The 15,597-nt window shown below is 39.7% G+C and overlaps 1 protein-coding gene across 5 annotated transcripts in view; it reads right to left on the bottom strand.

Moving 5' to 3' along the window:
- CCDC38 (coiled-coil domain containing 38) overlaps positions 1–15,597 on the bottom strand; it is a 58,407-nt gene that overhangs the window by 29,569 nt on the left and 13,241 nt on the right. For all 5 annotated transcript variants that reach the window (XM_064376856.1, XM_064376854.1, XM_064376855.1 and 2 more), the window contains 5 exons: positions 14,534–14,634; positions 12,773–12,938; positions 3,327–3,391; positions 296–459; positions 125–205 (listed from right to left, as the gene is read on the bottom strand). In XM_064376856.1, coding sequence (XP_064232926.1) covers positions 125–205; positions 296–459; positions 3,327–3,391; positions 12,773–12,938; positions 14,534–14,634 — 577 coding nt within the window. The remainder of the gene's footprint in view (positions 1–124; positions 206–295; positions 460–3,326; positions 3,392–12,772; positions 12,939–14,533; positions 14,635–15,597) is intronic.

Raw genomic sequence — 15,597 nt, 5'->3', positions numbered from 1 at the left:
TGGCCTCCCAAAGCACTGGGATTACAGGCGTGAGCCACCGTGCCCAGCCCAGGTCTTATCTGGCACAAATAGACTTTAATGTGTCGTGGAAATGTGGCCACGAGAAAACGGAGCCCGCCCTCACCTTTTCACTGCTTGTACCTCCATGCTTGCTTTCTTCAGCTCTGCTGTCACTTGGAGTTTGTTTATCGTTTCTTGTGCTGCCCTGAAAAGCAATGAAGATTTGTTAATTGGCTTCTTAGAAACAAACAAACAAAAGACGTAAGAGGGATTTGGCCAGAGTGATGAAACTAACAATTTCAGAGCATCTGCGGATTCCTGGTCATTTTCTTGAAGGAACTCTTCAAAGGCCAGTGCATCATGTTGGAGCTTTTTCTCTGCTTTTTTGAGTTGCCTTTCCCTCATTGCAATGCATTTTTCAAACTTTTTGATTGTGCTTCTTTTGGTTGACAAAGCATACTAGGGGCATTGAAGACAGAAGTGTAAAAACATTATTCCACATTTCTAGTACATTTCAACAGTCTTATAATACAGGAGAAAGTAGCTTGCACAGCAAGCAAACATTTGTAATAGAAATAATAGCATGCCTAAATCTTGGAGCAATGGACTTCATTTCCTGAAGGTGTTTTAATTTTGGGGGACAATTACAAGGGAGACTAAATTCCTTCTCTTACTTTTATGAAGAGGGTCGGTGTTGTTCCAAAAGGGCTCTGCCCCACAAATAAAAAATAGCTGCATATTCCTCCAAAGAGCAGGTGCAGATGATATTACCTACAGTGTATTACCCCCCAGCACTTTCTGGGAATTGGGAAACTGGGCTGTCTGCAGCCACAAAAGCTACCAGCTTCTCTGCCAATAAGAAGACCATGGGAGAAAGCAGTAACTCTGCCATGCCAGTGGGGCATCCCTGGGAGCCAGCCCAAGGGTGCTATGTCTAACTATAATCAAAGAGGCCTGTTTAGATCCCCAAACACAACTTTGACGTCTGCCTTCTATTTACTTCTATTTTTTTTTTTTAGTACAGAATATAAGAATTCGTTTGGTGTTTTTTTGTTTTGATTTGTTTTTGAGACAGGGTCTCACTCTGTCATCCAGGCTGGAGTGCAGTGAGGTGATCTTGGCTCATGGCAGCTTCAACCACCAAGCTCAAGCAATCCTCCCACCTCAGCCTCTCAAGTAGCTGGTACTTGTAGGAACACACCACCATTCCTGGCTAATTTTTGTATTTTTACTAGAGTATTTTTAGGACTTTTGCCATGTCAGCCAGGCTGATCTCAAACTCCTGAGCTCAAGCAATCTGCCCGCCTTGGCTTCCCACAGTGCTGGGATTATAGGCGTGAGCCACCACACTCAGATTCATTTGGGTTTTTAATGCCATGCAGGAAAAAAACAAATTATAAATAAGGCCACATGCATTTATAATATAAATGAATTTAAAATATGGAAATGAGATTATTTTAAATAAATAACAACCAATAATTAGACCCTCCAAGTTTATAATAAAAAAATGCTTCAATCATTACTTTATTCACCAATACTTATTGAGTGCCTACTGTGTGTAAGGACTGTTTTAAGGGGTGTCAACTGAGTGACGATCCAAAGAAACATAACTGCTTGCATGGAGTGTCCATTCAGGAAGGAAGCTGATGAAAGCAGGATGGGGTGCTTGTGGACAAGGGCAGGGGGTTGCCATCATGTATAGAACAGCCAAGGAAAGTCTCCCTGATGTGGTGAGAATTAAACAGAGACTGGAAGGAAGTAGGAAACCAACCATGAGGATTTCTGAGGGAGGAATGTTCCTCCTATTAGGTTGGTGCAAAAGTAATTGCAGTTTTTGTCATTGAAATAGCAAACCCACAATTACTTTTGCACCAACCTGATATAAAGAAAGGTCTCCATGGCATCAGCTTGGAGGCAAGAGAGCGATTGGTGTGTCCCAGGAACAGCAAGGAGGCCACTGAGGCTGGAACAGAATGAGCAAGAGAAACAGAAAGGGTTTGAATCATAATCTCTAATACACAACACTGAATGCCATAATCCCAAATGTTGAAATCCTGAAAGATCAAAATTCTAAAATCCCTAATGTCTAAAATCCTGAAAATCACGATCACAGGATAGTGGCATCCTGTGAGACAGAACTATTACCTTGTTATTGCCTTTATTCAGAAGAAAACGGACTTCAGTTGAGTCTCCAGATGATATATTGGCATAATGACAGATTTGGAATTGGGGTGATCAAAATGAATTTGACATAATGACAGATTTGGAATTGGGGTGATCAAAATGAATTTGACATAATGACAGATTTGGAATTGGGGGCAATCAAAGGCTTCTAAAAGTGAATTTCAACGTGTTATTTATAAAGTTTGATGACTGCAATTATAAAGCTGGATGCATAAATTACCAACCAGAGCACTATCCATTTATATATTTTGCTTTTGGACCTATTTCTTTCTGCATATAGTTAGTCTGCTCATAATGGTTACACCTGTGCAATTGTTGTTAGAATGGCTGTGTATTTGTACTGGCAAAAATACGTATGTTGTTATTGCCTATTTCATTGTATAAAGTGGCTTAAGAGATGGTCTGTCATGTTGTTGTATGTTCTCAAAAAAAATCCCCCTTTAAAAATGTAAATAAATGTCTTTTAAAGAATTTTTAAGTTTACGTTTTTCAGAACTCTATTTTTGAGACTTTGATCTTTCAGGATTTCAACATTTGGGATTATGGCATTTTGGGTAGTTGTCTTTTGGGACAAGAGAGGGAGTGGTAGGAGTGAGGTCAGAGAGTGTGCTGCAGACCTTTGGTGGAGGAAGGGCACGATCCTTTCACTGTGTGAAGAACAGAGCAACTGCAGGGTAGCCACAGTAGAGGCAGGAGACCCAGGCTTCGAAGTTATAACAATAATACACGCAATAGATGTTGGTGGCTTGGACTGAAGTGGTAGCTGTGGAGGTCATGAAGAGTAGTCTGATTATGGATATATTTTTAAAAAGAATATTTGAATATTTGAAGATCTATTTGGATGTGGATTGTAAAAACGAGTCAAGGGTAACTGCCTGGAAACTGCTGTGCCAGTGATGCATGCTTGGGAGCCAGCCCAAGGCATATAAATCCTTTCAGGGGCAGGTCTTTGCTTTGTTTACTGCTTGGCACATAGTAATCTCTCAGTAAGTATTTTTCAAATTAATGAACACATGAAAAAAACAACCTGTTCAACCAAAAGATTTGGGCCGTGTAATAGAAAAGCAAAATGTCAAGGTAAATATTTGACACTACGCAAGAAGTCTTCCATTTGGCTAGGGAAGAAAAGTTATTTTTACTACCTCAAGCAGAAACCTGTCTCTCTGGTCATTAATAAATTCCTGGACAGTCCTTTTTCTGTCTGAACCTGTGAAGAAAGTTGAAATAGACTAGTTCATCATCCTCAAAAATGCTATATAAAATATAAAATAAAAGCCATATTGTAAGGTCTGTTCTCGCCGAGGATAAAACGAAGAAACTGAGGCCAGCATGAAAATAATCCAGTGCGAAGAATTTATTCAGGCTCCCGGGTGAGGTTCTGTGGTCCGACAGGAGGGGCCGGAGAAGTCGCATGGACTCCTCTCAGACAGGGGGTTTTATAGGGAGTGAAACAGCTCGATTGGTTGTGGGAGAGCAAGACTGCTATTGGGTAAGTTACAAGCCTTGACCTAGGACTTGGCTTTTTGTTCGTTGGAATTCCTCGGCTGCTATTGGTTGTTAAGGCTTAACTGCTATTGGTTGTTAAGACTCGGCTGCTATTGGTTAGCAAGAGGCTAGAGTTACCGCACCTTGTTTGCATACTTGGCTCTTTTAAGGGAAGGTCAGGCTGTGTGAGCATGGACGAAGGGAAAAAGCCTGAGCATGTCTGAGCTTGCCTGAGCTCGTCTGGGCTTGTCCGAGCTTTTGAAAAAAAGGGGGGTGGGTGTGCGTCCGTGCTCCCAGCGAGGCAACCAGCCTTACACATATAATTAAATTATTTTTGAGATTTTGATGTTTCAGGATTTCAACATTTGGGATTGCCTCTCTTTTGGGACAAGAGAGGGAGTGGTAGGAGTGAGGTCAGAGAGTGAGTATGTATCTGATCTTTTAAAAATACTACACCTTCAAATAAACCTTTTCCTAACCACTCAAACTAATTTAATAATAGTAATTACAATTTATTTTATGTCTATCATATTCTGAAAACTTCATTAGCCACTTTAAACACATCATTTAATCCTAACCACAACCTGAATAAGGTACTTACTACTATCCCCATCCTGTCTGTGAAGTCCTGAAGTGTAGAGTTGTCAAAATTCTTATCCAAGGTCACACAGCTAACCTAAGCCTGTGCTGTACCAAGTAAGACTGAACTATTTTAAATCTTAATGTTTGGCCAATCCATACCTAAAACCAAAGCTCTTAGGCAAAATGTTTTTGGGATCGTAAACCAGATTTATGGCAGGAGAGGAAAAGATGACAACTAGTTTTACCATCTAGCAATAGAAAATACCAAATGTTTCTTTTCAAGGTTTTTTCATTCTAGAAATTTATACATATGCTACATTTCAATAATGTTTGCTTCATAAAAAACAATAGAATGTGGCATAAAATAAAATCTCTTAATAAGAATGTAACTATAGCTAGCAGAAGAAATAACTAAAATCAGAGCAGAACTAAATGAAACTGAGACTAAAAAATGAAACCATACAAAGGATCAGTGAAACAAAAGTTGATTCTTTGAAAGGATAAACAAGATTGACAGAACACTAGCTAGATTAACAAAGAAAAAAGAGAGAAGGTCCAAATAAGCACACTTAGAAATGACAAAGGTAACATTACAGTCAATTCCACAGAAATACAAGAGATCTTCAGAGGCTGTTATGAACACCTCTGTGCCAACAAACTGGAAAGTCTGGAGGAAATGGATAAATTCCTGGAAACACACAACCTCCCAAGATTGAATGTGTTCTGAAATTAAATCAGTAATAAAAAACCTACCAAACCAAATAAAGCCCTGGGCAAGACACTGTCTCTAAATAAATTAATAATTCATAAAAATAAAATAAAAATTACATGGAGCCAGAAAAGAGCCCAAATAGCCAAAACAATCCTAAGCAAAAAGAACAAAGCTGAACTCATCATATTACCTGATTTCAAACTATACTACAAGGCTACAGTAACAAAAACAGCATGGTACTGGTACAAAAATAGACCAGACCGATGGAACAGAATAGAGAACTGAGAAATAAAGCTGCACAACTACAACCAACTGATCTTCAACAAAGTTGACAATAATAAATAATGGGAAGAGGATCCCCTTTTCAATAAATGGTGCTGGGAAAACTGGCTAGCCACATGCAGAAGAATGAAACTAGAACCCTCCTTCTTACCATATACAAAACTTAAGAGGGATTCAAGACTGAAATATAAGACCTCCAACTATAAAAATCCCAAAAGAAAACCTGGGTCATACTCTTCCGGATATTGGCCCAGGCAAAGTTCTCAAAACCAAATGCAACAAAAATAAAAATTGGCAATTCAGACCTAATTTCAGTAAAGAGCTTCTGCACAGCTAAAAAAAAAAAAAAAAAAAGAAAAAAAAAAAAAACTATCAACAGACTAAACAAACAACCTACAGCATAGGAGAACATATTTGCAAGCTATGCATTCAACAAAGGCCTAATATCCAGAATCTATAAGGATCTTAAACAAATGAACAACAACAACAACAACAAACCAGACACACTAAAAAGTAGGCAAAAAAAAGACACACAAATGACCAACAAACTGGAAAGAATGCCTAACATTGCCAATCATCAGGGAAATGCAAACCAAAATCACAATGAGATGCCATCTCACACTCGTGAGAATGGCTATGATTAAAAGGTAAAATAATAACAGATGACTAGGTTTCAGAGAAAATGGAAAGCTTATACACTGTTGGTGGGAATACACCATGAGTTCAGCCCCTGTGGAAAGCAGTTTGGAGGTTTTTCAAAGACCTAAAAATAGAACTATCATCCAACTCAGCAATCCTATTACTGGGTACCTACCCAAAAGAAAATAAATTGTTCTACCAAAAAGACATCTGCACGTGTATGTTCATCACAGCACTGTTAACCATAGCACACACAGGGACTCAACCTAGGTGCCCATCAACAGTGGACTGGTTAAAGAAAATGTGGTACATGTACACCATGGAATATTATGCAGCCGTGAAAAAAATGAAAGCATGTCCTTTGCAGCAACATGGATAGAGCTGGAAGTCATTCTCCAAAGCGAATGAACACAGAAACAGAAAAGCAAATATTGCGTGTTCTCACTTATAAGTGGGAGCTAAACATTGAGCACACATGGACATAAAGACAGGAATAATAGACACTGAGGCCTCCTGAAGCAGGGAGGAAGGGAGGGGAGCAAGGCTTGAAAAACTTTCTATTGGGTACCATGTTCACTATTTTGGTGATGCAATCAATAGAAGCCCAACGCTCAGCATCATGCAACATACCCTTGTAACAAACCTACACATGTACCCCCTGAATCTAAAGTTTAAGAATTTAAATATTCTCTCCTACATGGAAGCTAAAAAATTGACCTCACAGAAGTAGACGGTAAAATCACTAGAAGCAGGGAAGGATGGGGATGGGGATAAGAAGAGGTTGGTTAACAGATACACAAGTACAGCTAGACAGCATGAGTAAGTTTTAGTGTGAGATAGCGCTGTAAAATGACTATAGTTAACAATAATTTTATTACATATTTTCAAATAGCTAGAAGAATGGATTTTGAATGTTCCCAACACAAATAAATGATAAATGTTTAAGGTGATGAATATGATAATTACTCCAATTTGATTATGACACAGTCTATACGTGTACTGAAACATCACATCATACCCATCAATATGTATGATTATTATGGGTCAATTAAAAATAGTAACAAAAGCAGGGCCAGGCCCAGTGGCTCATGCCTATAATCCCAGCACTTTGGGAGGCTGAGGTGGGTGGATCACTTCAGCCCAGGAGTTTGAGACCAGCCTGGACAGCATGGCAAAACCCTGTCTCTACAAAAACATACAAAACTTAGCCAGGTGTGGTTGCAGGTGCCTGTAGTCCCAGTTACTTAGGAGGGGGTGCTGAGGTGGGAGGATCGCTTGAGTCACAAAATCAAGGCTGTAGTGAGTCATGATCACGCCACTGCACTCCAGCCTGGGTAACAAAGTGGGACACTCTATCAAAAATTAATAATAAAAGCAAAAAAAAAAAATGCAAATAGAAATAGAAAACAATATTTCCAAGTAACCAGTGAACCTGTGCTGCCTAGGAGGCCCACGTCTTCCTGGGTCATATTTGACCTTCACCTCTTACTAGCTGTGGGAACATGAGTAAATTACCCTCACTCTATGCCTCAGTTTCCTTATTTGTGAAATGAGGATACTGCCTATGGCAGACTATGTTATTGTTCCCAAATATATGCGGCTCCTCTCTGTGAGAGGATTCTCTTTCCCCACTAAGTTGGTGTCAGGCTTGCCTATTGAAAGACTCACCCCAGGGAATGGGATTGGATGGGATTTATACTGCCTCCAGGAAGAAGCTTCAAGAACCACCACCTGTTTTTCTCCTTTCTCCCTTTGCTGTAACTCCAGCAACACCCTAGGCAGGAACTGTTCTTTCAGCAGAAGACCCAGTGAAAAGCACCCACACTGGTAAGTGAAGGGTAATTAAACCTCTGTTATTGGAAGCCGCTGAAATTTAGGAGTGGTTTATCACCAAAGCAAAGTAAGCCTGGGTAGATTCGCTACTCTACTTCATAGTGGTGTTGTGAGAGGGAAATGATACAATATATTACAAAAACACAGAGTAATTTCTTAATCAGTGTTAGCGGCTATGATTTAAACAATACAATTGAGATGAGTAATCATTTAATTTCTCAAAGTTAATAATGGCAACAATGATTACTATAATCATTAATAAATGTTATTTGGGAGGTAACAAACAAGTTTTGGAGTCAGACAAGTTTTGGCTTGAATTCTACACCCACTGAGAGACTTCAAATTAGTGACAGACTCCGTGAGCCACTTTCCTCAGACACAAAAAGGAGGCAAAAATACTTAACAATGTTTTGTTGAGGATTAAATAAAATGCATATGAAATCAATCAGCACTTATCACACAGCTGTCTTTTGAATAGATTTTAAAACTTTAGGCCGGGTGTGATGAGCCATGCCTGTAATCCCAGCACTTCGGGAGACCAAGGCGGGTAGATCACTTGAGGCCAGGAATTCAAGACTACCCTGGCTAACAATGCAAAACCCCGTCTCTACTAAAAATACAAAAATATTAGCCAGGTGTAGTGGCATGCACCTGTAGTCCCAGCTACTCAAAGGCTGAGACATGAGAATTGCTTAAACCTGGGAGACAGAGGTTGCAGTGAGCCAAGATTGCACCACCGCATGCCAGCCTGGGTGACAGAGCAAAACAAAACTATTTTAAATTACAGGAATCACTGACATTCATAAAAGTAGAGAGCCATATAATGTTCCCCTGTGTACCTGTCACCTACTTCAACATTATCAGCATTTTACCAATCTTGTCTCATTTATTGCCACCCTCCTTAATGTCTCCCTCACTGGAATATTTCAAAGCAAATTCAAGCCTTTGTATCATTTCATCCATAAATACATTAATATGTAACTCTAGCAGATAAAAAGTTTAAAATCATAATGATAATACCACCATCACCCCTAACAAAATGAACTATTCCTTAGTGTTGTTTTACACCCAGTCTGCGTTCAAATCTTCCCGGTTGTCTTAAAAATACCTTGTTGGAATTTTATTTATTTATTTATTTATTTTAGAAAGAAAGAAAAAAAAGAATGAAGAAGAGGAAGAAAAAGGAAGAGAAAGAGAGAGAGAGAATGGGAGTATTGCTTTTCTGCCCAGGCTAGAATGCAATTCAGTAATGGGTATTGAAAACCACTTTTATACCAATAATTATACTTAATGATGTAGACAGGAAGGAGTAAGAGAAGAAAATAACAAACAAGCAGCCAACCAATATTTCATTTAAACCTATGAAATGCTATGCGATTACTGAGGAGTGATTTATTTCCAATTATGTAGTCACTTTTGGAATAGGTGTGAGGTGGTAATGTATGTTTTGTGTATTTGAAGTGGAGAGTTCTATAAATGTTTATTAAGTTTACTTGTTCCGGGTCTGAGTTCAAATCCTGGATGTCCTTGTTAATTTTCTGTCTGGTTGATCTATAGAATCGTTAGCTCTTCTTGTTACATTGATCCCTTTGCCATTATGTAATGTCCTTCTTTGCCTCTTTTGCTCTTTGTTGCTTTAAAGTCTGCTTTATCAGAGGCGAGAATTGCATCTCCTGCTTTTTGTTTATTTGTTTATTTTTACTCTGTGTTTGGTTGGTAAATCTTCCTCCTTCTCTTTGTTTTGAGTCTTTGTGTATCGTTGCATGTGAGATGGGTCTGGATGCAGCATACCGATGGGTTTTGGCTTTTTATCCAATTAGAATATATATAAGTTTAATACTGCCATTTGATGCTAGCTGGCTGTTTTGCCCATTAGTTGGTGTACATTTTTCATTGTGTTAATGCTCTTTGCTTTTTGATATATTTTTGGAAAGGCTGATATTGGTTGTTCCTTTATGTGTATAATGCTTCTTTCAGAAGCTCTTGTAAAGCAGGTCTGGTGGTGGTGAAGTCTCTAAGTACTTGTTTGTTCGCAAAAGATTTAATTTTTCCTTCGCTCATAAAGCTTAGTTTGGCTGGATATGAAATTCTGGGTTGAAAGTTCTTTTCTTTAAGGATGTTAAATATTGGTCCCCACTCTTTTCTGGCTTGCAGGGTTTCTGCTGAGAGATCTGCTGTAAGTCTGATAGGTTTCCCTTTATGGGTAACCTGACCTTTCTCTCTGGCTGCCCTTAGTATTTTCTCCTTCATTTCAACCCTAATAAATCTGGCAATTATGTGCCTTGGGGTTGGTCTTCTTGAGGAATATCTTTGTGGTGTTCTCTGTATTACCTGGAGTTGAATATTACCCTGCCTTGCTAGGTTGGGAAAGTTTTCCTGAATGATATCCTAAAGAGTATTTTCCAACTTGGATTCATTCTCTTCATCACATTCAGGTACACCTATCAAACGTAAATTAGGTCTTTTCACATAGTCCCATATTTCCTGGAGACTTTGCTCATTCCTTTTTATCCTTTTTTCTCCAATCTTGTCTTCTCGTTTCATTTCACTGAGCTGGTCCTCGACTTCTGATATCCTTTCTTCTGCTTGATCAATTCGACTGTTTAAACTTGTGCATACTTCACAAAGTTCTTGTGTTGTGTTTTTCAGCTCCATCAGTTCACTTATATTCCTCTCTAAATTGTCCATTCTCGTTAGCATTTCATCAAACCTTTTCTCAAGGTTCTTAGTTTCTTTGCATTGGGTTAGAACAAGTTCTTTTAATTCACAGAAGTTTCTTATCACCCACATTTTGAAACCTGCTTCTGTTATTGGAACACACTCATTCTCCATTAAACCTTGTTCAGTTACTGATGAGGAATTGCGATCCCCTGTAGAGGGAGAGGCATTCTGATTTTGAGTATTCTCTGCCTTTTTAGGCTGGTTTCTTCTCTTCATTATATATTTATCCCTCTGTCGTCTTTGTAATTCCCGACTTTCTAACTAGGTCTCTGAGCAGACTTCCAACTTGTTGATTCCCAGCGCCGAAATCTGAGCAAACCACTGCGCCGGCCAAAACAGCAGTGTTAAGATTGATGATGCTTTTCTGCCCAGGAATCTCCGGACTCTGCACCAAGATCTGCCATGCTAAGGCGCCAGCAAAATGGCCGCGCCGGCCACAAAGTTGCTCTGGCAACCCGTGGGGCTTCTCCACTGGGAATCTCCTGGTTCGTGAGCAACAAATATTCGTCTGAAAGTGTGGCATCCTCTCGTTCTCTGTGCTTTCACTGGGAGCTACGTGCCCGAGCTGCTAGTGATCAGCCATCTTCCCTTGTTGGAATTTTAAAAATTAAAATCTAAACATTTTCTGGTAAGGATCCTAAAGTCTCTTTTTTTTTTTTGAGACGGAGTCTCACTATCTTGGCTCACTGCAACCTCCGCCTCCCGGGTTAAAGCGATTCTCCTGCCTCAGCCTTCCAAGTAGCTGCGACTACAGGCACGTGCCACCATGCCTAGCTAATTTTTTTTGTATTTTTAGTAGAGATGGGGTGTCACTGTGTTAGCCACGATAGTCTCGATCTCCTGACCTCGTGATCTGCCCACCCCCTGCCTCCCAAAGTGCTGGGATTACATGCTTGAGCCACCACTAAAGTCTGTTTTTAATTTGTAACAGCCTCCCCCTCTTCCCACACCCTACACACACTAACTTTTTTCCCCCATGCCATTCATTTGTTCAAGAAACGAGGTCAATTTCTCTGTAGAATTTCCCATATCATGGATCTGATATATCGTACCCTCATGGTTTTATCTAACGTGGTCTTCAATCCTCACATTTACTTGATTAGATTCGGGTTCAATTTACTCAAACTTTTTTTTTTTTTTTTTGAGACGGAGTTTCGCTCTTGTTACCCAGGCTGGAGTGCAATGGCGTGATCTCGGCTCACCGCAACCTCCGCCTCCTGGGTTCAGGCAATTCTCCTGCCTCAGCCTCCTGAGTAGCTGGGATTACGGGCACGCACCACCATGCTGCTTCTACATCCGATTACATATGCACCTGGAAGATCTTCTGAATAAGTTAACATGGCTTCCTTTTCTTACATTAATTATGGAATCCAAAGCCCTTCCCTAAGTGGTTTGCTTGTTTTCTGAAAAATTTTTCTGGCAGTTTGAGAAAGTGCATGGGCTTTGGGAGCCAGAAAAAATTTTTTTTAAGTTATCACAGCATGATGTATGTCCTTCCCTCCCTCCCTCCTTCCCTCCCTCCCCCTTCCCTCCCCCTCCCCCCACCCCCTACTTCCTCCCTCCCCCCTCCCCCCTTCCCTCCCCTTCCCCTTCTCCTCCTCCTTCCCTCTCTCTCCCTCCCTCCCTCCCTTCCTTCCTTCCTTCCTTTAAACTTTTTAATTAAAAAATTTGGAAAAGATTCATTTTGGGGAAGATTTCATGACTCAACCATCCTAGCATTAATCACTTTATTTTCATTAACTTCAAACTACTTTCTATCTCATTTACAGGCACTACTTGGTTTGACAAGTAGGACACACACATGAATTTTTGATAATCAGATTGTCTTCTTTCACTGAGTAGTAATTATCATCTTATAGTATTGTAACGTGTTGCCTCCAAAGGTCACTAAAACCAGATTAGGTTTTTGCAACATTAGGTAAGCATATTTAATTTTATTAGCTTCCTGATTCTGGATGCATGAGTTCTATGCCTTGGATATCAAGGCTTCTCTATCTTTGGAAAATTCATAAGCCTGACATCTAGAACTGAGTATGAATGGCCAGAGCTATTACCTTTATATTTTATCCACTTTTGCAAATTTTAATACTATATTCTTTTGGCAGTAACTGTCCTCCTGGGATCCATGAAAATGAGTTAATAGTCATCTTGGAAAAGTATGTTTTCTTATTTAACATAGAGTTTCTCCTAACTCTCAATCCCCATTTACTAAACCCCCCTTACCGTTATAAGAGAGCATACTATCTGTTTTAATCACCCTCCAACAAGGCTCCCAAACTTGACATTAACAGTAAATATTCAAAATGATGTTCTTAACGGGTAACTTAGACTCACCTTCTATTAATCTAGGAATCGGAATGGCATCTGACTCAAACTTTTCAAATGTCCCACCACTCCTTTCAGGGTCAAAAGCTACTTGGTTCAGGTATGAACGGCTCTTCATTCTGGATGAAAAAGTCGTTTTCTGGTAGACTTTCCTGCTACGATTCATAAGTTTTTCCTGCCCAAGTAGAAAAGTTGAAAAGAATTTTTAATACACAAAAATATGTTATCTTAAAATTAGTGATCATATATAAAAATAACATTTGCAACAAAGTCTTAGCATTAAACAAGCAACCCCAGGTTCTTCTCTTTGAAGAAATGTGTGTTGTCTTAATTTCCTTCTTATATGAAGTGAGACCATTTAACTTTTATTAAATATGCACATCACAAATACAAGACTGGAAAATGTCCTCCCAGCTTCATTTTCACAATTTTGTCTTGTTCAAAATGCAGTTAAAATTTGGAAATTCTGGGCTGGGTGCGGTGGCTCACGCCTGTGATCCCAGCACTTTGGAAGTCCAAGGTGGGCGGATCACCTGAGGTCAAAAGTTCGAGACCAGTCTGGCCAACGCAGTAAAACCCCGTCTCTACTAAAAATACAAAAATTAGCCAGGTATGGTGGTGCACACCTGTAGTCCCAGCTACTCAGGAGGCTGAGGCACAAGAATTGCTTGAACCCGGAAGGCAGAGGTTGCAATGAGCCAAGATTGCACCGCTGCACTCTAGCCTGGGTGACAGAGCGAGACTCCATCTAAACAAACAAACAACAACAACAACAACAAAAATTGGAAATTCCAAGTGTTGGTTCTGTGGAATTAAAAACTTAAGAGGAAAGGGATCAATCACCCCATAGATATTTAAAAATTAGGCTTGTGATTTCGTTCCTCTTCTCTAAATTTAATTTTAAGTATATTCCACAAAACCATACAACACATGCTGAAGAACCATCACACACAGATGAACCTGTTGTTGAGCATTTTTAGATAATTTCCTTATCTTAATTAGGGTAGACAAAGTTCTGTAATCAACTTTTACCTCTGGGAAGAAAGAAAGTAAATCTACTGAAATGTGAACCAGGTGATGTAGGTATGATGGCCACACAAGTAGTGAGATTAACTCTGCAAGGCATGGTGGGAACATGAGCCTCACCATTGATCTAGCTTCATACCACATAGTTTGAAAACAACGCCCCCTCCTCCACTTTCATCCCTTCTCCCTTCCCCAGCACACACATATACATCATCTTATCCATATATGATTCTTGAAGACTCATCTCTTTTATCTCCTCGCCGCTAACACCCTTTTTTTCCATCTTCTCTCCAACAAAGATGAAGACCCCTTCCTCTAGATTTCCTTGGCATGCCTCTGTTACTGTATTTCCTCCACTCCAAGATGTCACTTATTGTAAGATGCACTATTATTTTATGTACAGCCAATGATGTATGACGTCTCATCTATGTAAGCTAGATACCAATTTCAGAAATGTGAAAATGTAGGTGTTGGAATCAATGAAGGACCATGTAACATCCTTGTCCTACAGGACTGCAGTGGTGTATCTCTCTTCCTCCATTAGGTGGCGATCTTCACAGTGTCTACCGTCAGCTGGATGGTTTTCTGTCGTATGTGTTCACGCTGTCTCCCCATCATGGTGTGGGGCACACACCGCCTGTGTCAGTAGCTGACTCCATGTCTTAACCCAGCAAAGTTCATAAGAGCTATGGATAAGTGGATATGATTCTAACATTAATTGGGGTTATTTTAATTAAACCTTACCCTTTTCTTTGCTGCTATTTCATTTTCTTTGAAAAGAAAGAGATCTCTGAAAAAGATCTTATAAGGCCCGTCCTCTTTGGTTGAGCCATCGTTTACTTTATCTGTTAACAAAGAAAGAAACAATGAATGAATTCTGTCATCCTTCCTCTGTTGACCAGAACAGTAAGTAAGTCTCCTACCAGCCAGGGTGGAGTGAATGAGATGCAGGGGTCTCTGAGAAGGTAGTATTAAAAGAAAAATTTTAGCCGAATTAAATTTAAAGGAGTTTAATTGAGTAATGAACGATTTGTGAATCGAGCAGCCCCCAGAATCACATCAGAGTCAGAGACTCCAGGGATGCCTCATTGTTAGAACAAATTTATAGAAAAAAAAGGGGGTGGGGAATGAGGTACAGAAATCGTAGGTGATATACAGAAACAGCTGGATTGGTTACAACTTGGCTTTTGCCTTATTTAAACACAGTTTGAGCACAGTTTGAACACTCAGCAGTGTATGAGTGGTTGAAGTATGGCTGCCGGGATTAGGCCAAGACTCAGCTATTGTTACAGGGCATACTTCTAAGTTAGGGTTTCTATTTTGTCTACCTATTAAGTTAGATTGCAGTTTGTTCACAGGGACTCAAATATAGAAGTATGGAGTCCTTCTCCGGCCATATTTAGTTTGCTTTAACAGTAGGATGCAGACAGCCTTGCCTCCACATCTCCTGGGTAGGAGCCACAGCTCCTCTGCCTGTTTCCCACAGCACTGACATAGCTCTTACTGCTTCATAAGGAATGAGCTGATAAAATAAGGAGGTCTTTAACAAAACAGTAGGATAAAATTTTGAGCTATTAATATATTTCTTCTCACTACTATACATATACCACCATTACCCTTACACCACCATTTCAACAGCAACAGATACAGCCACTACCCTTAGGGAGAGTCTCTGTCCAGATTAGGGTCTTAAAAAAGAAAGCCAAAGATAATAAAAAGTGCTGGAGAGCATGTGGAGAAATCTGACCCAAATACACTCCTAGAAGGAATGTAAGTGGGGCAGTCACTTTGGAAAACAATCTGGCAGT

The sequence above is a fragment of the Aotus nancymaae genome, unplaced genomic scaffold (genome assembly GCF_030222135.1).
Source record: "Aotus nancymaae isolate 86718 unplaced genomic scaffold, 86718_ANA_hifiasm-v0.15.2.pri h1tg000016l, whole genome shotgun sequence".
In the NCBI taxonomy this organism is placed as follows: Eukaryota; Metazoa; Chordata; class Mammalia; order Primates; family Aotidae; genus Aotus; species Aotus nancymaae.
Note: the sequence above shows the minus strand (reverse complement) of the source record. Positions and strands in the feature narration are given on the sequence as shown.